Source organism: Danio rerio, chromosome 6 (assembly GCF_052040795.2).
Source record: "Danio rerio strain M-AB ecotype USA chromosome 6, GRCz13ab, whole genome shotgun sequence".
NCBI classification, from domain to species: Eukaryota; Metazoa; Chordata; class Actinopteri; order Cypriniformes; family Danionidae; genus Danio; species Danio rerio.
This window is the reverse complement of record NC_141026.1, coordinates 41,009,423-41,032,103: the sequence shown is the minus strand read 5'-3', so window position 1 is coordinate 41,032,103 and position 22,681 is coordinate 41,009,423. Positions and strand designations below refer to the sequence as shown.

The window sequence follows — 22,681 nt, the reverse complement described above, 5'->3', positions numbered from 1 at the left end:
CAAAACTGGAATACAAAGAAAAGCATAAAAAGCATGAAAAAGAGATGATACAACAGGAAATGAGCTTCTTTTATATCCCTTTTGCTCTCCTCAGTGCAGTGCAGTCTAATAATCCAGATCAATTGACTGCTATGACAAACGTCTCAATGTTTACACTTTCTAAAACATTCGAACTGAAAAGAGCCATAATTGAAAGGTAAAAAAACATTGACTTTAACTCGCTCCAGGATTAACGGACCCTCATGAAACATACAATCATTTAAAATGCTGATCGGGAAATGTCAATTTAAAAGAAACCTAAATAATGCATTAAAAACAAAAAGCCTTTCCTGATAGAATAAAACAAGCAAACGTATAAAAAGTAACAGAACATTTTTGCTCCCATGTGAAGAACCACCATATGGTCCAGAATATCTCAACTCGAAATACTTTAATACCTTGTGATCTCACAAGCATAACGTTTCTTCTACAGCAGTCAGAAATCAAAAATGGGAATTTTTTAAAAGTACTATAGATTTATTAACCAAAAATGAAAAAACACATACTGTATAAATAAATACATCTGAAAACCGTTAACTACTAGTCTTTCCAGAAACAACAGAAAGCACTGCCAGTCAATTTAGTGAATTAGTTACTAAAACACAAGAGTGCTGAGGTAGAACTATTAGCACACACGAACTGTCGGGCAAAAACACACCTGGAAACAGCCAAACACACACACCAATCTCTTTTTTAACGAAGTGTTTAGGATTCAGATGAAGGAGATCAATGTTACCACTAGAACTCCCATTGTGTTTTGAAAAGAACCTATTCAAGTAATCAGATAACAAAAAAAAAAAACTGTCAAATGGTTATAGAGCCAAAATTCAACAGTAAAAGCATTAGAAGAAATGTAATGAAATTAATTTATTATTATAAAAAAAAACATCTTCATCTTTTCTAAGTGACAACTGAATCCATCTCTAAGTTCAAAATCTACTAAACCATTAAAATTGTAGGTGTAGGTTTGTGTGTGTGTGTGTAAGTGTGTGTGTGTGCATACAGGGTGGTTGTGACATTGTAATAAAGGGCAGCTGAATCATTCGATCTTTTTGGGCAAGAAATAACCTCACACAATGTAAAAACTGGCACCTACATGTAGAGCCAGATCATTCTCATAAATAATACAGTTACAAAATAAAATTCATACATGCACAGCACATTGACATTAACAACCCCAAAGGTCAAATTAATTGGATTTGTGTATTTATGAATCATGTTTTGAATTTACGATATGGACTTGTGTATTTTTAAATAGTTAATTTTTTTGAATTTACGAATTAGATGTATATTTTTGAATCGTTTTCTTTTTTTTTTATTTATGAATTGGATTTGTGTATTTTTTTTTTTTAATTTATGAATAAAAATTGTGTATTTGTGAATCTTTTTTTTATATTTACGAATCGGATTTGTCTATTTTTAAATATATTTTTTACGAATTGGAATTGTGCATTTTTAAATAGTTTTTAAATATACGAATTGGATGTTTTTTTTTTTAGGTTTTTTGAATTTACGAATTCGATTTATGTATTTTTGATTCTTTTTTAATTTATGAATTGGATTTGTGTATTTTTGAATCGTTTTTTGAATTTACTAATTGGATTTGTGTGTTTCTGAATCATGATTTGAATTTATGAATTGGATTTTTGAATAATTTTTTAAATTTACGAATTGAATTTAAATGTGTATTTTTGAATTTTTTGTGTATTTTTATTTATGAATTGGACTTGATTATTTTTTTTGTTTTGTTTTTGAATTTATGAATTAAATGGCTTTTTGAATTGTTTTTCGAATTTACGAATTGGATGTGTATTTTTGAATTGTTTTTTGAATTTACAAATTGGATTTGTGTGTTTCTGAATCGTGTTTTAAATTTATGAACTAGATTTGTCTATTTTTGAATAATTTTTTGAATTTACGAATTGGAATTGACATTTTTTAAATTGTTTTTAGAGAATTAAATGTGTATTTTTTTATTGTTTTTTTTATTTACCAATTGGCTGTGTGTATTTTTGAATAGTTTAATTTATTAATTGGATTTATGTATTTTTCATTTGTTTTTGAATTTATTAAATGGATTTGTGTATTTTTGAATTGTGTTTTTTTAAAATATGAATTGTGTTGTGGATGTATGAATTATATTTTGTAAATGTATGATTTGTGAGACTGATCTGGCTCCATACCTAAAAGGTTAAACTGCACATGCCTAAAATGTAAAGTGTAATGTGTAAAAGCTCTGACAATACACTGCATATTTAAAAGATAAAGCTGAAAAACAAAACTATCACTAGACTTCAAGGCACCAGGGTCGATCTGCATTCAAGGAGAAAATAAAATCTCAATATTGGGCTTAAGATCATGAGCATGTGAGTAGAAACAAAATCAAGATATAAAAGTTTGCTTTTGATTCACATGGTGTTAGACGATCTTATCACAACACCGATTAAGTATGGAGAACCCATAGGTTGGACCCAAGAATAAGACTATGAGAATATGGAAATGGAATTATTTTGATGTGATGTGCATTTCTTTATATGGTTGGGCACAAAAATGTAGTCAAGTATTTTGTGAGTGTCTTAATGTGTTACTGTGTTATTATACTGAAGGCTTCACTGCTTACACAACTTTAATTATCAAATAAAATAATTGAAATACTTTGTTAATTTTAAAGGATTGTTTTGAGAAGATGAGCAACTAGGCAAGCTCTGCTAAAGGAATTTTAAAGTCCCGGTCCCCTGTTAAGACTAATAAAAAGCTTGCAAGTTTTAGCTTGATTGTACTTACTGTATCTCAACATTTTTTTAGCATTACTTCACTCTTAGTGACGTAACCGGTGATTGAATTTGGCTGAACACTTCTGGGCTTGATGAATGATTTGTTTAAATCACTACTGTAAACAAAAAATCTACATGTGGCAAACATTGTATTGGTGTCCAAGTTGAGTACTTTGTACTCTTCACATTAAATCAGCAGTGGAAGATTCACAGCTTTCCAAGCAATGCAGTCCCTTCTGGTCTCTCGTGGAACAGGTAAACCTAAGAAAAGAATGAAAAAACAGGAAATCAAGTTATTAAATGAGAAAAAAATTTGTAGTTATACAAGTTATACATTTGAATTGGGAACAAGCAACTTTCAGTATCAGGAAGTAAAGACTAGGCATGGGCCAATATATGATTCAGATGGTATGATAACCTTGGAAGAAAAAAATTGTAATAAATAACTATATAAAAAAACAACTAAAGAAAAAAAAATCTGTTTCATGTATTGTTATTGCTGCTCTAAAATATGTCCTTTTTAAACATCTGCGTAAAAAAACAAAAAAATTTTTTTTTTGCCTTTTAAACACAATATATTTTATTTTGAGAAACTTTTATCATATTTTGGAGCAGTAAACATCTCCATAAGTTTCAAAAAGGTCTCCATTAGTTTCAAAACCAGATTTCATTACAATTTAAAACAGCATCTTTGGATTTTTTTTCTGCTGGAGATACTGTTGTCCTAAAAAACAAACAAACAAACATGAAAAAGGAAATTTAATTTTTTACATATACCTCAGGAAAGGTATAGCAGGAAATGTTGGCGTTTTCAAAACGTTGACTTTCTAAACCGTGGTATACCTTGAAAGCTATCGTCCCATGTCTAGTATAAAGACTGTACTAATTTTATTCTCAAGAAAAACGGAGTTATAAAATAATTGATAAGACTTGTAAAAAGGTTTTAAAATCCTCAACTAATTTTTCTGCAATTTTGTTGAACATTAATTAAGAAAACATTAGCATCTGTTAGCTTTAATTGTAATACACAAACTGGCTATATCTGAGCTTTTACTCTCTATTTAACTCACTAATTTTAGCTTGACAATGACAGAAATCTTTGTGATACACAGCCATGATAAATCACATGAATTCTTTGCAAATAATCACATTCTTATTGGCAAAATGCAACAATAAATTTAGAAATAGGGTATTGCACACATTTATTTTAAAAGTTCTGGTATACGAAAAAAGCGCAGTAACAGTTTATACAACAGAGCTGTTTTATAGCAGTATTCTCTTATTAATAGGCCGGTCACAATAATCAATATAATGACTTAATATAAGATCATGACCTCTATTATCCTTATGATGCAACAGATATCACCCATACATTAAAAAAAAAAACCCTGTTAGCAACATTTAAGCTGATTGCGCAGCCTGTGGTGTCTACTGGTGGTGTCAGTTTCAGTATTGTTCACTTTAGTAAAAAAAATATAACATTTCCCTTGCACTTTTTTTGTTAACATTTAACCTTTATTTGTTTAGGAAATATGTTTTGACATTCCAATGCCTAATTATTCAATTGTAAAAATTACTATAATTATATTAAATATACGTATAAATAAAATACTTTGTGTTCTTTTAATTATTTTTTTACTTGTGAAAATTGCATAAAATGTTGCTTTTATATTGTTATTCTGGTTTTATATGAGTGCCATAAATGGACTTAAAATGACAATAATATAGTTTATTCCAACACATTTTGGTGCAATACATTGTACAACAAAAAATAGATATGGTGATGGGCCTACTTATTAACAGTTAAAAATATCTTGTAAATGTAAATGTTAACGTAAACATTAATGTAATCAAATTAAATCTAAAACCAAAGCTATTTGCCATTGTCAGGATATTTAGTCCTAATTAAAGTGATCATTAAATCAGGGTTCTCAGGTTAGATGTAAACGTGTTGCATAGACTGTGTTCACAATTAAGGCTGATTTATATTTCTGCGTCAAGCGCACACGTATTCTACGGCGCAGCCTATGCATGGTCGCATAGCCCTTGCCGATGCGCCGAGTCCCGTAAAGGAGCTTTGGATAGGGAATGTTGTTTTGTGTTTACCTTATGATTAAAGTGGTTGCACATTCGCCGGTTCAAGCCTCAAAATGAGCGAGTTTGAGCTACTTGTACATAGTTTTTAAGGTGTACCACAGTTTGCAAAAGCCAAGGTTTTAAAACCGCCAAAGTTTTATACTTACAGTTCCTAAGCTGTGTGTAAGTTATTTTATTTATATTTTGCTTCTTGTTTTTTTAGGACAACACTATTTGCAACAGAAAAGATATACAAAGATGTTGTTTTTGTATAGTAAAGAAATTTGTGTTTTGAAACACAGACAGCAGAACATATTTTCCGTAATGTTGACTCCTTCAAAATATTGAATGCGCCGTGGATCACGCCGATCACTTGATGCAGAAGTATAAACCAGGCTTTACACAATCCACACAGTGTTCACAACACCCTCATAACCCGAGCACAAGAAATCTTTACTTCAATTCAGGAAGCTCATTCAGAGATTTGCACAAAGCCACTGCCTGCAGCATATGAATTTAATATGCCGAGATCACACCAAAAGCAAAATTGTAAAAGTATTTAATTGAGTAAAATAATTAAACACAGTTAATAAAAACCTGCAAATATCTACAAGTTTCCAGCATGTGGCATGAATGACACTAAATGTGTGATAGATTTGCCACAATCACACAGAATTCACTGCGTTAAACTGACCCAGGGCTAATATATAGAATCCTGCATTCCAGCCATTTATATATATTATAGAAATGAAAGACAAATCTCCAAAATAATGGACTACTAAAATACAAAAATCTACTGAAAAGAGGTCCATTTATTTTCTTGCACTTCCGAGTGTCTGACTGGAATGTCATGATGGCTGGTGCAGTTACATAACGGCCATTTCAAATGGGTCTGCATCTCAGATTGCTTGTTGGGTAATCAGATTTGAAAGCATTCAGACCCAACAGAAACAGAAAAAACAAATCTGTGCAGGCTATCTGTCATTAGTCAGCAGGACTGCAGCTTGATCTCATCCGCGTACAGTAAAGCCCTCACCCCTCCTCCTCGTATCCTGCAGATCAAACTATGTGCTGAGTCAGGAGAAGCTACTAAATGCCCCACCGCAGCCACTCCAACTACAAAACACACGCTGTTTCAGGCACAAACCCACCCTCTCACACATACACACCACTGTCTGAGAGCAAATTAGCCAAGAGGCTCCACGCAGGATCCTTTTCCTGCCTGATAGAGGGGGATGGTGAACAAAAGAGGAGCGGAGAGGCAGACAGCTGTAACCTCCTCATAATGACTGGGGAAATGATGAAGCCTGCCTTTACAATGCATTCATGCTCTCAGCAAACACACAAACACTATTGCAGAGTGGTATTCAGCCCTAAAGTACAGCATTTAAATAGGTTTGCAGATGAGGGATACCCTGGCCAATAACATAACATTTTAACTTTAGGGTTTACATGCAAATCATACATCATCTTGTCATAATAAGACAAAAATTCAAATGACATTTTTAAAGTCGCAGTATAATTTTACACTTACAATATTCTAAAGAGAATTCAACTTTTAAGGTGTGCTAAGGATTACATTCTACTTGAGTGAAACAGCACACATTCATACTGACATTTGTTTTCAGTCTGAGGTTACGTTTACATGACAACAATGTAGCTAAAAGGAAAAAGCTTTCCTTGGTGTTTAAATTATATAATTGCATATAATGTATATAATTGCATTTATACATCTGTGAAAATGACCAAAAATGCTTCATTAGGTAAGCCAGTATGTGGTGTCGTCATCTTACAGTAAACAGTATCGTTTTATGGATCTTACTTTCAATAAAACAGTATCTATCTATCTATCTATCTATCTATCTATCTATCTATCTATCTATCTATCTATCTATCTATCTATCTATCTATCTATCTATCTATCTATCTATCTATCTATCTATCTATCTATCTATCTATCTATCTATCTATCTATCTATCTATCTATCTATCTATCTATCTATCTATCATGGACACTTGACACAAAGGTGACCAATAGGCAGAAATGGGAACTTGGCACTCTTAATTAAATATATGAAAAACCATTTAATCCACCAACATATGCTGGCAAACGACAGGAGCAAACACTGATCCCACAAAACCTGATTGTTTCTGCCTGTCTGTGCAAAGTGATCAGGTCTCACTACTGAACAATGACTGATATTGTAACGTTGCATGTCCCTTAATGAAACAATTTACAGACTAAACTGTGTCCTCTGCAAGGAACTGTCATTTGTGTGCGGCATGTCAAAACCAACAATCTTTCCATTTATGCACAAGGAACAACTCCCAGTCACCTGGTCTGCCTGATGAGCGCTGTGCCTCAAGGCAAAGTGTATATATGTGTGTGTGTGTGTGTGTGTGTGTGTGTGTGTGTGTGTGTGTGTGTGTGTGAGCGAGAGAGAGAGAGAGAGAGAGAGAGAGAGAGAGAGAGAGAGAGAGAGAGAGAGAGAGAGAGAGAGAGAGAGAGTTAGAGAAGGGGTGGTGGTGAATGGGTGCGGTTGTGTAACAGCTATCCCAGCATGCACTTTTAAAAAACAAAAGAGGCTCTTAAAGCATGCAACAGAAGCTCATGCCATTAAAAAAAAAATCCTGATTCAAGCCTTGACTGAGCTGTCATAACAAGTGTGATACTGTAATTTGAAACAGTGATGAATGACTTCATTGCTGTAGGAAAAACAATGAAGGTGTTTTCAAAACTTGCATAACTTATGATGTATGAAGGTTTAACTTGGATTCAAATCCTTGAATCTCATGTCTTATTATTCTCCACTTCACCACCCATGGGTCTCATCGAAATAATCAACACCCTTGGGAAGGCAGTGTGAAAATACAGATGGCAGATGAATACAGGGATATTAAAAAAGAAACTACTGAAATTCTAGCTAATACTGAGCCGGCAATCAGTCAGTAAATGGATCATTCATCAATGGAATCAACACTCCTAATAATAGTGGTCTTAAAGGGATAAACATTTAGCATAATGTATTGTTATTAGTAACGTCTAGAGAGGAATGTCCAGTTTTTGTGTAGAGCGAGAAGCAAAGAGATGTGTCCGCTTCGGTTTTGAATGATGCTCCCTTATGTAACAAATCAATGAAAAGCCATTTATTTACTGTTTGTTTTGACCTGTCATCAGATTGTCAAAGACGTTTGCCATAACTTGTTTTACACATCTATGACAGACTTTACACCAGGGGTGATCAACCCTGTTCCTGGAGATCAACCTTCCTGCAGATTTCAGTTGCAACCCATATTAAACACACCTGCCTGTAATTATCAAGTGTTGTTCAGGTCCTAATTAATTGATTCAGGTGTGTTTGATCAGGGTTTGAGCTGAACTCTTTAGAAAGGTCGATCTCCAGGAGCAGGGTTGAGCACCCCTGCTTTACACCATCTCTGACATTCATGGATGTGCAAATAAACTTGAGATGCTTCAATCAGCATTTTTGGGGCTGATCATAGATCGCAAAAATCATGTTCTGCCGATTGCCGATTACGGCTGACCACATAATGGCAGGGGAATGGGAATCTTTTATCTAGCAGAATTTGCACCATTTAGTCAAAACTGTATTTGATATCTCAAAGACAAATCCCATAGAAATCAAGACAAATTTACATCTAGTAACAACAGAATAGTTACCAGTCACTATTAAAATAAGTACTAGTGTCTAATAAATAAAAACTAGTATCTTAATAAGTACTAGTATCTAATGAATGCGTACTAGTATCTAATTAATATGTACTATCTAATGAATGCGTACTAGTATCTATTTAATAGGTACTAGTATCTAACGAATCAGGACTGGTATCTAATAAAATGAACTAGTGTCTAATGAGTAAGCACTAGTATATTTTTAAAAAGCACTAGTATCTAAAGAATTGGCACTAGGATAGTATCTAATGAATAAGTCATGTACTTAATGGAAAAGATACTAGTATGTCTGTTAAAATCGCATGGATTTTTTTTCTCTATGGATCAGCTGTGACTGAAACATGCCGTTAAACACGTTCACCAAACCCTCTGCAGAATGTGACCCTGTGAAATCCTGACAGTGTAGCGCAATGTTGTGTCTTTCGAAGTTTGAGTCAATAAAGTGTGCTGTTAAGCTTAGCAGGGACATTGGACAGGCGCCTGCACTCCATATATCACAGGTTGTTTGTAGAGGCAAATTAATTCCATGATTCTGATTTTGAACGCGATGTCTGTCCACTTCGTACTATCCGTGCAGCATGGTTCATACTGCATGGTTCATGGTTCATCATACTTCTCATACTCAGCATATTCAGTTGTATGGCTTGTTCTAAGATGCCTATATCATGTTGAAGGTGTTAAAATGCCATTGCTTGCTTCCACCTCAAGGGACTTTATCACGACATACATTGCAAACGTCTAATTTTACATCTTTATTGGACACTTTGACGAAAATCCCTCATTGCACACCAGCTGCACCTTCAGCAAACCTCCTAATACCTGCAGCATGAGGACTTTATCATAATTTATGAGCGTTAAAAGGGGTGGATCTGTTCGGCAAAATATGTGACTGCATGTCACTGCATCTCAAACGACTAAAAATAATACAAAATTATATAATTGAAAAACAATGTCCACTGTGCTGAACGAGAGTGCTTCTCCTCCTGTTAAACCGGACAGTTGCATTATCAATGATGTAACCATGCTCAGGTTCGGTAGGTAAAAAATGCAATGTGAGTGCAGGCCGAGAGGAAGAGGGGAGGACAATTGTGCTTCAGCACAGTTCAGGCAACTGTACCTAATGCGAGTTCGCCCTCACACTGCATTTTGCCTTCAAACCGGAGCACACTTTTGTATTTTAATAAACTATGGCAGTTTGCATTTATCGAAAAGTACGAAGGATTAATAAATCCTTATGAAACAGTCCTTTAAAAGTGACGTTGCGTCTTCAGTTTCAGGCTCAGGCGTTTACACTTACATCACAAGTGTACTGCGCCAAAGGCCAACCGAACCACGCTTTGGCACACCTCTTCCACCCGGGCCAGGGCCAGCCACCTGAACCACATCTGGGCCCGATTTGGAGCACTCACACTTGTCATATGAACCAGGGAAATGTGCCTGGGCATGCTTCGGTAGCGTGCACCCTTACACTTCTGTGGTAAGTGTGTGCGAATGGTCCGGGGCAGCCTTTAAACAGTCACATACCCTTTGCTGTGGCTGACGCTGATCCATATGCGCACCTCTCAAAAAAACGTCCTAAACATTGGAGCGAGCCTGTTGGAGCGAATGTTTGACCAGTGTTGTGTCCCATGGAAAAACTCCATGTGGAAACTTTTGTTTTGTGTTTATGGATAAATCTGTTGCATGTCAGCTTGTTTTCGGCGCTGAATAAGCGAGTTAGAGCTTCCTTAGGTACCTTAAGGTAGCATTACAGACATTTCCCATGCAAACAAAACAGCCACAAAAAAAAAAAAATCAAATAAATTATCAACACAGAGGAACATTAAAGCCTGCTGCCAGCTAGCGTTTAGGAAGTGTTGTTGCAGCGCAACATAAACAGAATGCAGAAGTATAAATGCATGACTATGCGCAAGGCATTTGCTGTAGTTTACGGCAATCACTTGATGAACAAGTATAGCTCAGCCTTAAAAAAACAAACAAACCCAAAACCAACCAAATCTGTTCTTTAAAGGTAACTCCTTTGGCAGAGACATACCTGTGTGTGCAATGCTTTTAGGACAGAGGTCAAAGTTCACGCCGCGCAAGTGACCTGTCCCATCCTATTGTGCAGCTCCAGAGCGTCTGGTCGGTCCTGAGGATTGACAGCCAGCATGTCCTTTAAAAGTTTTCGGAGTGCCTCGGACATGTGCGAGCGCCTGCGCTGGGGAATACTCAATACCATCTTTGGGTTCTCCAGGAGTGCCTCCCCAACCGGGACGATGTCAGACCCCTGCCGCACATACGTCCCAAGTAGTTCCCGTTTGGACTCGGCATCAATGAAAGTGATTCTCTCGATCATGGCCCAGATGATAATACCCAGAGCAAAAATGTCCGCTTTGGCTGTGTAATGTCCTTCCCAAACCTCTGGTGCCATGTAAAAGTCTGATCCGCATGCCGACGAGAGCCAGAACTTATTGATGTTAACAACACCGTTCCTGTTTTTGTCAAGTCCCTCTTCTGCATCCCGTACTCCGGCACTCAGACCAGCACACACTTTGCTCAGTCCGAAATCTGCCACCTTCAACACAGGCGCTCCAGAACTTTCCGAGATAAGGATGTTATCTGGTTTGAGGTCTCTATGAACAATGTTGTTTTGGTGAAGGAACGCCACAGCGCTGCTCAATTGCATCATGAAGCTGGCGTTGGTGTGGGGATCAGGCTGGCGGGACAGGATGAACTGATTCAGATCTCCTCCTTCACAAAACTCCATGACAAACCACAGGTAGCAGGGCTCATCAGGACACGACAGCACACGCTCACCTGGAAATAAAAAACAAATTCAGAGATAAATACACTTCAGTATTAGGGCTTTTGAAGTTTTTACATTTGTACATGTCTCCACTTCCGTTATAACACATAATTCGATTAACATCATTGCGTCACCAAATTACTCACTTTCCTCTGGATTCTTGTGTGATTTCGGGTGTTTAATATTTTTCATTTGTTGACTTTAACTGCAGTTTAACAATTCCTTTTTCATTCAGAAACATTTCAAGCATGCCCCCTATGACAAACAAGATATTGGAAGAGAGTATAGACTGCTAGAACAGAGTTGTTTTAGTGGAATTTGATATTGTACACCGTATGGGAAAAAACCTCCGCATTTCACGATGCAGGTGTCTGTGATCCTTCCCCGACTCGGTAGGTGCAGAGAATAGTGTCAAAAAGCTGTGTGTATATGCTATCCTGTAGCAAAATGCAGTGAAAATCCAACAGAATGGTAATAGTTTAATAGCGGTGTTTACATGTTTGTACTGAACTTTAATAATGCAACTAAAATCGGTGTACTCCACATCTTAATTCAATTTCTGTTTAGATCGATTATGATGCTCTATGTCTTAATCGTATTAAAATCAGTTTATTGGTGTCCATGTAAACATACTCAGTGTTGAACATATTGGTGAAACAAAATGCTCTCTACAATAAGAATGTCATTTCCCTAAATATCCACAAGCCTGGCTGAAACAAATAAAGAGATCAAAGGAAATGACTGAAATTTAATGAAAGTAACTGCATCTTATTTTAATGCACCTGTAGTCAAAATCTACAGTTAAATGCACCAGTGCCTGCAGTTAAAGGAGTTCATCCACTATTTTTTTACTCTGAAAGGTGCATACCCAATATAAAAATTGATAATGCCAATGTAATCAAAATGTATTGCCATTGCATATTTAAAAAACATTAATAAAATGCCACTCCAACAAACTGTTACTTGGTTTTGGTCTTTCCATATTCAAGCAGAAAGAGTTGCTCATGCATGCCTGAAAATAGCAGCAAGGGGCGTTACAAATTTGGCCGTAAAGTAAACCAACTTGCTTTTACCAACTAGGAACTCAAAAATCACACACTGCACATATTTAAGTGTCAAAACAATATATTAAAGTGAGAGGGTATAAGCACCAAACAGAAGCAGAAACAAATGCAATAGATTTAAAAGACGACCTGCTTTGTCATCACTTTCAAAGGCTGGATTGCTGTGTGGAACCAGTTTGAGGCTGTTTACGGTTTCTTCCCAGAGGACCAAACTAGCTCCCATATGAACAGCAAATACTGACTTGTATCCCCTGATAAAAGCCAAAATGCCTTAGTGTAATTAATAAACACTGCACTGTGCTTTCAGGGGTTTTATTTTTATCCCTTTCCTGGTTCTGTTGAGCAAGCATTACCTGAATCTGCACATGCTGCTGTAAATAAAAACCATATTGTGAGACTCACAGGTATTACCAAAATCTAAAGAAGGTCTTATTGTAAAACTTCAAAACTTTCTAATGACGTAATTTGATGTTGTCATTTACATTGAAAAAATACTCAAGAACAAAAACACAATCAAACCATCACATCTCTTTTTGTTAAAGCACAAAATTATTCTGAAACAATATGAAATTCAGATTTTTAATATTGTCACCAAAATAAAATGGCTGCTTGTCTGCGAATTACCTCGCTTTACTATGTCAAGAGCACATGGAGCCAGAAAATCATAAATATTTTTGCCAATTGAACTTGATTTGTGTATTTATGAATTACATTTTTAATTCTCAAGTTGGATTAGTGTATTTATGAACCGCGTTTTGAAATTTATGAATTGGATTTGTGTATTTTTGAATCGTGGTTTGAATTCTCGAGTAGGATTTGTCTATTTATTCATCGCATTTTGAATTTACGAATTGGATTTGTGTATTTTTGAATCGTATTTTAAACTTACAAATTGGATTTTGTTGTGGATGCATGAAAACTTTGTAAATGTATTATTTTTGAGACTGATTTGGCTCCATAAGCACAGCGTAAAACTAGTTCATGAAATATGCATGATTATTGATTTGTTCTGTTGATGAAATCGTCCTCAAGATGCATTGTAACTTTGCGCTAAATTTCTTCCAATTTCACTTCAACTAAGGCCTTTTTCCGCCACCGTTTTCATATAAAGGGAGGGGGGGGGGATTTTCATTTACACAACAAAAAATATTTTGAATGCCTAAAGCGTACATTTTTAAAGACACATTTTAAAGTGTAATTTCTTAAAAACAAAGCAATTATTGTCTCTATTCAAACTACAAAAACGTGATTTTGTGATGATGGTGAGGTCATGTACTTATGATATGTATTACAAGTTCAGTCAAAAGGTATGTGCAAGTTCATGACAACTTGAACAACAAATAGCAGGCCACGGCACAGTATGTGTGCAGAATGTGTAGTGTTTCTAAATTTTTAGTGTTGATATGAACATAGGGTGGCCTTACAAATAAAAAGCAGCTAATTTTTGTTATTTGTTTGTGGATCTGTGGCCAGGGATTGCTGTGACAATATCGTCATCCATCTTAGTACATTGTTGTTTTGCTAACATAACCGTAAAGTTAAAGGAAACATTAATGTATATTTCTCAAAATATATATTTAATATAGAAATTTAGATAATTCTTATAAACATGCCTGTATATATGAACATGAAGACTATTCACGGTGTAATACCCACACAACAATAAACCATCCTTTTTCTACTTTCAGATCCACATAAACTAAATATAGACTTGTATTTGCTTGAGAGCTGTTGATCGTCTAGCATCACTTTGCATATCATTCAGTACACAAAGCTACATCACGTTGATGACTCAGGCATACATATGAAAGCAGTCAAACAAAGAGGCAATCCCAGCACATTAGGATTAACGAGGCCGGATTGGCCTGTATGAAAATCCCCACCGTCTTCTTTTTGGGTGTAAAATACGTGAACAGTTGTCATGTAAGTTCCTTCATTGTTTTAACAAGTCGACATGATTTGACCCCAAGACCAGCACCTCCCCCACTCCCAACCTCAGTTTCATAACCGAGAAAAGGCTGTGGGAGGAGGGCAAATCTGACCGACTTTCGCCTTGTTTACTTTTTATGTAAGAAATCTTAAATGTAGAACATAGACATGCGCGATACAAGCGTCCGGTGTCATAAGTGAGTCACTGCCAAACAATGGATCCTTGCTCGTTTTACCTCATATAACAATGCTAAATCACTATACATCGACGTTATGTCAATTTTAAATGCCCAATGTGTCATTTCGACCAAGCGAGAGAGCTGTCACTGACAAAAAACACTGTTTGAGCATGACAAAACCCACATACACTGTTGACCTTCTAGAACAATTGCAAAATAGCATTGCTTGAATGAACTAACACCCCTCACCTTTCAGCGAGGTCTCCACCAGCCTCAAATACTGCTTTGAACGCTTATTGCCATGGCTCATTTTCTGGGCCATCCCGTTTTTTTGGAGCACACACTCCTCCAGCTGCACCACGTTCTCGTGGCGCTTCTCCAGGCTGGTCAGAGCCCAGAACTCGGCCAGCGCCAGCTCCACATTCTCGGGCGCGTCACAGCGCAGCTTTTTCACTGCCACTTTCGCACCTGATTTACGGGCAATGGCTTCGTACACAACGCCATAGCTGCCCCTGCCAACTTCACGGAGCAAGCTGTACCGCGGAGCAATGATCCGCCTCTCCAGGCTGCCATGTTTGCCCATGTCCAGCTCGCCTGCCATTGTTTCATTCTCCTCGTCAATGTTGTCGACGCTGAGCGAGCGCAGGACACTCGCGCTTTCGGCTCGTTTGCCAGCTTTGCGCGTCCGGCGCCGCTCTCGGTCCTTTGCGTTCATCGCGCCTCCTCACGTTGTGTGCGTGCGTTGGCAAATATCTTCCGCGTTCATAGCTCCAGGGCTCGAGGAAGTTCAGCAGCGCTTAAATATTAGCTGACATCTGGTTTGTTTTCATACGGCGATTCAGCGACCGTCCTGCATCTGGTCCGAACGGAATGAATCTTGAATGAACTGAGAGAACTTGTCTGGATCGTCCCACTTCCCTGTTCGGTGGGGGGGGTCGATGACCCGCGAGGACACACGAGACACACGTTTCAAGTAAACGCCTCTTGTGGCTTGAGTTGTGTTGTTAAATTGGTGCTGAAGGAAATATAAGACACCGTGTGTTTTTAAATACATACAATTTGTTCATGTTAATTTCATCTAGGCTTTTTTTGAAAATGTGTTTAACGTTACGAGTGTTGTTTTGTAACATGACACTGAAACAGTTGTCACTTTTGCATTTAGCAGACACTATTCAAAGTGACATACAAATGAGAGCAACAGAAGCAAGCAAATTCTAAAAAGCAATAATATTCACGTGCAGAAGTGTTTTTTAAATAATTAAATGGATTTATTTAGATTTTGGATTGGAAATATTTAACTGAAGTCTATTTTTCTTTTTATTTACCTTGGACAAGGTGAAATGTGTATCACATCTGAAGGAGTGTAAGTGTAAATTTAGTCATAAATGGTTTATTGTCGGTAATAAGACAACGTTCTGATAAGTTTGTCTTTTGACGTTCTGTAAGAAAATGTTTTATTTAATGAGGGTATTATTTTCCCACTACAACTATGTTATGTGTACTTTATGATTGTTTATTGTTTTTTTTAATACATGTATTAATATATTTCTTTATTATTTACTATCACCATCATTGCTATTTTCTTGATATTTTTGCATCTCACTGTTGTGCTACTTATGCAAATAATGTTTTGTTAATATTAAAATAAAAAAGGTATTACATAAAAATAGCATTTAAATAAATCAAAAACAAATTAAGTGTGTATTTATAAAAATTTAAAAAAAGAATTACGTCATCTGTTTGGCCCTTCTAGCAATACTCAGCATGGGCTACATGCTGTGGTACATCAGTACATTGATTTCTAATTGTAGATTAATACTCGCTTTCCTTTTATGTTCACTTCAGGTTGTCAATGCATAAAACCCGTAAATACACGTAAACACGAAGACCGTTGTCACCCGTGGTGTGGTCCAGAATGGTTCAGTCCCTCCAGCATGAGCGAGCATGTGCTTCTACAGCTCAGCGCGCGCGCACACACACACGTGGCCGGACACGATGAGGAGCATCTGGGCTTCTGAAACACCCATCACCTGCCATCAAATATATTTGAAGTGAATCAGAACTTTCTTCTAAAGCGACCATTTTTTCACAGTCTCCTGTATGTAGGTTCAGTAATTTCACTGTTATAGCAAAGAATAGGTTTCTTTTATTGTTTTTAAAGTGAAATAACTAAACATAAACATAGGAAAACGCTAATTTTAGAGGAAAACTTAAGACAGCACTCAGAGGTTTTTGTATGTGAACTCTTCTTTTACAGCTTTGGAAAAAAGGCGGCTATTTTAGAATTGTCAAGTTTTTCTTATTTATGATTTATAGTAAAACATATCTTTGTTTATTCTGCCTTCCAAAATTGAAATAAAACCAGCATTTAAGGCATTTATTAGTTTTAAAATAATAAAAAGCGCCATGTTTTAAGACATATTCATATACATTTTATATCATATAATATTATATATCAATAGATTCTTGTTTTGAAGTATAAAGAAATCATCTTTTGGTGGCATTACCATGACGGTTGGCATGAAAATATGTAGCCTATAATTAAAGTCAATTGTATCTTTCATAATTTTTTATATCATACATGTATAATATTGTGTATTTTTTATTTCAATTCAAGGTTATTTGTATAATGCTTTTACAATAATTATCATTTTAAGCAGCTTTATGAAATGTTCATGTTATTACATTAAATCAGAAAGGGTGGTTAGTAGTTTTTTTTTTTTTTTTCTTCAGTTGACATGGAATTGAACCAAATTTAGGTAAAAACCCAAACATTACAAAGATAAAGATATTACAAAAAAAGTTATCTGAAATAATAATGCAATCACACAAGAAGAAAGTACTGAACTACTCAGCATTTACTTATATTAAAGTCTTTTTTGATGATGCAGCTTAAAGATGCCTCATAGAGGTCACGTGCATTGTTCAGATGTGAGTTTTTACACCGACTTCATCAGTGTAAAAATCTTGATGGTTCTGTGGATCTCGTCTATCTTTATTTTGCATTTTCTATTGGATTCAAGTCAGGTGATTGGCTGGGCCATTCTACAGCTTGATATTTTTTCTCTGAAATCATTTCAGAGTTTCCTTGGTTGGTTGTGATTTGGATGATTGTCTTGCTGAAATGACCACCTTGGTTTCATCTTCATCATCCTGATAATGTTGATGTTGGACTAAAGCAATAATTTGCAATGAGGAAGGGCAGAGGGTTGGTGAATAACTACTGGGAGATTTCAGCTACAGTCTGGGCTTTCTCTGTCTTTCTACACATCCATTTTTTCTTGTGTTCAATATTTTTTTCCTGTGTCATTTCATTTTACTACACATTACTTAATTAGTAAATTAATTAACATTGTTTTCTTTGCTATGTGAATTTTTTGGTTGTTACCAACATCTGGTAAAAATTTCAAGCCAACAGCACCTTTAGAAAATATGTTATCTGAGAAAAATGGTGACGTGTTGAACACTTATTTCCCCCCAGTATATAGTGTTGCTTCCAAAAATGTGATTTCTATGTGTATAATACATGTTCACCTTTATAGACTAAAACCTAAATACACAATTATTAATCCAGTAAATACAGAGAAAATGTGTGAAAAAGAGTTTTTGAGAATCTAATCTAGACAATTTAATTTCTAAATTTGCTAATTAATGTCTCTTTATTTTACTTTACTATTAAAAAGTAATGGTGTAATAATGGTGTAAATGTTATAATTTGTAAACAGTGAGTGAGAATCAATCCATTGTGTACAGTATCAGAAGACTAAGCTTCACAGAGAAAGGATATAAGCTTTCAGATATTATTGAACAGGATTTACATGGCTTACATAAGATGACAGCATTACGAAGTGGCAGCTGTTGCTTCTCACGATCTTCTTTACAATAACAAACACTGTCTCATGTCTTATAAATTAATAAATTCCGCAAACATTTAAACTATTTAGTATCTGAACCTAACTGTGATTTAATTTCAAAAAGACTGTCCTAATGAGACCTCCTCAGTGACCTCATATGCCATCATTCATCCACATTCACGGGCTGGCATGAGGTCATGTCTGAAATCTTTGCCAGTCGATGCTTCCCTGCTTAAATGTCAATGTGTTGTTTGTCTCTTTACAGTGAGGAAAGTCTGAATGTGCTTTATATGAACTAGCCAGCTAGACAAAGCTTGTTCCCTCTCCTGGCAGTTCAGTTTGAACGCATGTTTTGAATTAATGTTGTGAATGTTTTTACACACAAACACAAATAAATATTAGACTGTCAGTTTTCTAAATTATACCCAAACAACAGACTAGAAAGTCAGTAGTAGAGTAGAAAATCAAAATTTCAAGTATTATAATTAATGGTTTGTATCGATGTGATAATATTTGGAAGAGATATAACTATTTTAAAATAATTTGAGGGTTCTAAATTAAAATACTGAGAAAATATCATTTAAAGTCAACCAAATTACGTTATTGCTATAGCAATGCATATTACCAATCAAAAATGAAGTCTTCAGTAGGAAACTTCTTCATAAATATCCTCATGAAACATGATTTTAATTAATATTATGATCATTTTTTGCCATGAATGACAAATTTATTATTTTGACTCACATTAGCCTTTTAGCTAATGCTGAAAATACAATTGTGCAACTCAAGATTTTTAAGAATATACACTTGTGGTCCAGGATCACATTTAACATCTGTAATAGTAAGTGGAGGACTTTATTTTAATCGAGAGGGGTCTAGATGTAGACCTGGTGCAGTGCAATCTGAGCTGCATCCAATGGTTTTTAATATGTTAACTTAGCCCCACCCCTAACCTTACCCGTCACAGTGACGTCACTCACTCCATTGAGTGCATTGTGTCTGAGATTGCATCGTTGAGTGATGCACTCTCAGCTTGCATCATAAAGGTTGCATACAGATCCAATTGTATTAACCAACAGCTATCGCTCTACAACTCACGTGATTGTCCTTACGAAGTTAAGCAGGGTTGAGCCTGGTCAGTACCTGGATGGTAGACTTAAAAGGCACCTATTTTAACCCTTTTTCAAGATGTAATATAAATCGCTTGTGATTATTTGTTATATACCTTAATAAATCTGGGACATTTGAGCTGTTATAGCATCGTAACTGTTTTTGTTGCCTGTGCCTTTAATGTGAATGTGCTAGTTTTCCCTGTCCACTGTTCCCACGTGTGTGTAAGAGCCATAGCCTTCACGTAGACAAACAGCACAGTGACAGACAAGAATGAAGCAGATCTTCCTTACTACAGTTAGAACTTTCCCAATGATTATTTGTTATATTTGTTGCGGAGTAAATTCAAGCCTTTCTACAATGATGAGTCACACACACAGTCATTATAAAGATCACTTCCAAGCACGTTTAGCTTTGCACTGTTTTTGCACAGCAAATGTGACAGGATACACATTAATATACACTGGTGTATGGACATCCGCTATGTTAATGTACAAAATAAATCTGATTAAGTGTCCACAAAACCGATATGCGTCTTCTTTTCGGCTGTGGTGATGAATTAAGAATCGATTTTACTGTCTTTCTTACAAACATGCTGTTTTTAAAACATTTTAAACTTGTGAAACTTATTCTTGATCCCATTTGATAATGATTGATGATCACAGAGAGCTCAACAGATCTTTTAATTCCAGATGCTTTGCGCACATGCTCTCTTGTGGATATGAATATACACATTACTATGGAGACGTGTTAATAGGCAGATTTCAATCAATTTGGTGGGCGGGGAAACCACACTCCTACGTCACGTTGTGGTGGGCCTCAAAATGGCAGTGACTTGGATCCTATCCTTGAAACATCAGGAATTTTAAAAAAAGAGACTTATTTACAATTACATTTACTTTAAGTCATTTAGCAGACGCTTTTATCCAAAGCGACTTACAAATGAGGACAAGGAAGCAATTTACACAACCAAGAGCAACAATGAATAAGTGCTATAGGCAAGTTTCAGGTCTGTAAAGTCTAAGAAGGGAAGTATTAGTAGTATTAGTATTTTTTTATTTATTTTTTTTGGTACAGTCAGTGTGATATTTAGAGAGGCAATTGCAGATTAGGAAGTGTAGTGGAGACTAAATAGTTGAGTTTTTAGTCGTTTCTTGAAAGTAGCGAGTGACTCTGCTGTTCTGATGCAGTTAGGGAGTTCATTCCACCAACTGGGTAGATTGAGCGTGAGCGTGAGCGAAAGTGATTTCTTCCCTCTTTTGGATGGAACCACGAGGCGACGTTCATTCACAGAACGCAAGTTTCTGGAGGGCACATAGATCTGCAGAAGTGAGAGCAGATAAGAAGGAGCAAGGCCAGAAGTCACTTTGTAGGCAAACATCAGAGCTTTGAATTTGATGCGAGCAGCAACTGGCAGCCAGTGCAAACGGACTAGCAGCAGAGTGACATGTGCTCGTTTAGGTTCATTGAAGACAACTCGTGCTGCTGCATTCTGGAGCAGTTGAAGAGGCTTGATAGAGTTAGCTGGAAGCCCAGCTAGTAGAGAGTTACAGTAATCCAGTTTGGAGAGAACAAGAGCTTGATCAAGGAGTTGAGCTGCATGTTCAGATAAGAAGGGTCGGATCTTTCTGATGTTATAGATATGAAGACTTATTGTCTTCATATCACTCCAATATGACTGTGGACACACTATACTTACATACAGTACAGTTCTGTCCAAACAGCTTACAAAAGATGATTCTCATCATAGGTGCCCTTTAATGGGAAAACAATATTGCTGCTGGAAGAGATGATGGCAAGGCTAACAGGGGGCGCTCACCCTACACTACCCTAGGGGGCGCTAATAGTGGGCGCTCACCGAACACCATAATGTCAGTGAGCCCCATTCTTTGGATGAGTCGTTAAAGCGAATTCCTGAATATAGGGTCATAAAAATTCCAGGGTGTTCGTTAAAATGAGTAGGGGTGTGTTCTTTATATCCTGGCTGGATTTGTCGCTGATTCAGTCTATCATGAACTTCTAATCATCCCCATATCATCTAATTGGCTTTATAATAGTTCCCATTAGCTATTGTGTGCTGTTGGTTCTGCTGGTGGATGCTGCACACTGCTGGCGGTTGAGGAGATGTCCGCCTACAAATGTTTGAAGTGCTTTGAGTGCTGAGAATATAAAACTTGTACTAAACAGTAATTGTTCATTCAGTTTATCCACTGGTCACACTTTACAATAAGTTTGTTTTAATTAATGTCAGGTATTGTTTTTAGTAACGTGAACAAACAATCAACAATACATTTATGATATTGATTAATCTTTGCAAATGTTAGTTACTGAAATGCAGATGTTCTTTGTTAGTTCATGGTAACTATCAGTACATTAACTAATATAAAGTTTGCACTTTGATTTTAATAATGCCTTGGTTCATGTTGAACTATGATTGAACAAGTAGTGTTCAAACTTAGTTCATGTTAGTAAATATACATCAATTACCATTAACTAATGAGACCTTATTGAAAAGTGTGACCACTTGGCAACTAAACTGACTCTGAAATAGAGAAAAAGGTAAAGAGAGAAAAAATACACTGCAACAAATTTTAGAGTGATATGGCAGATGAAGTACCGAAATACCAATTAACCCTTGAACAATAAATTATGTAATAATATGAAACTGATAAAAGTGGAGCATTAAGTATATATATATATATATATATATATATATATATATATATATATATATATATATATATATATATATATATATATATATATATATATATATATATATATTTATTCATTCATTCATTTTTTTTGTTCAGTCCCTTCATTAATCTGGAGTCGCCACCGCTGAATGAACCGTCAACTTATCCAGCATATGTTTTACGCAGCGGATGCCCTTCCAGCTGCAACCCATCTCTGGGAAACATCCATACACACTCATTTACACTCATACACTACGGACAACATTAACACATTATAATAAAAGAATCTTAACTGTGTGTTGAACTGAGCCTAAACTGGCACACTCAGAAGAAACATAATGTTAGAGCCATATCTATTATGCAAATTGTAAAATATTATGTATAGTTATTGTTATTTGTTTATTGCATTTATATTGTCTACAATCAAAATAATGTTTAAATTATTACTGCATGCTTTAATTATGCCTTTGCTTATTGA

General features: G+C 35.8%; 1 protein-coding gene and 1 long non-coding RNA gene across 2 annotated transcripts; one reads left to right on the top strand and one right to left on the bottom strand.

Annotated features, from left to right (window-relative positions):
- Positions 1–2,096: 2,096 nt before the first annotated feature.
- Positions 2,097–15,415, bottom strand: stk35l (serine/threonine kinase 35, like). The gene is given in 3 exon segments (NM_001008627.1): positions 2,097–3,074; positions 10,619–11,382; positions 14,793–15,415. Coding segments are annotated over 2 exon segments (1,194 nt in total). The 5' UTR covers positions 15,259–15,415; the 3' UTR covers positions 2,097–3,074; positions 10,619–10,654.
- Positions 15,416–15,658: 243 nt separating this feature from the next.
- LOC141386322 (uncharacterized) lies at positions 15,659–16,605 on the top strand. Its single transcript, XR_015493954.1, has 2 exons — positions 15,659–15,906; positions 16,389–16,605. It is a non-coding gene; the product is annotated as an uncharacterized LOC141386322 (long non-coding RNA).
- Positions 16,606–22,681: the final 6,076 nt, after the last annotated feature.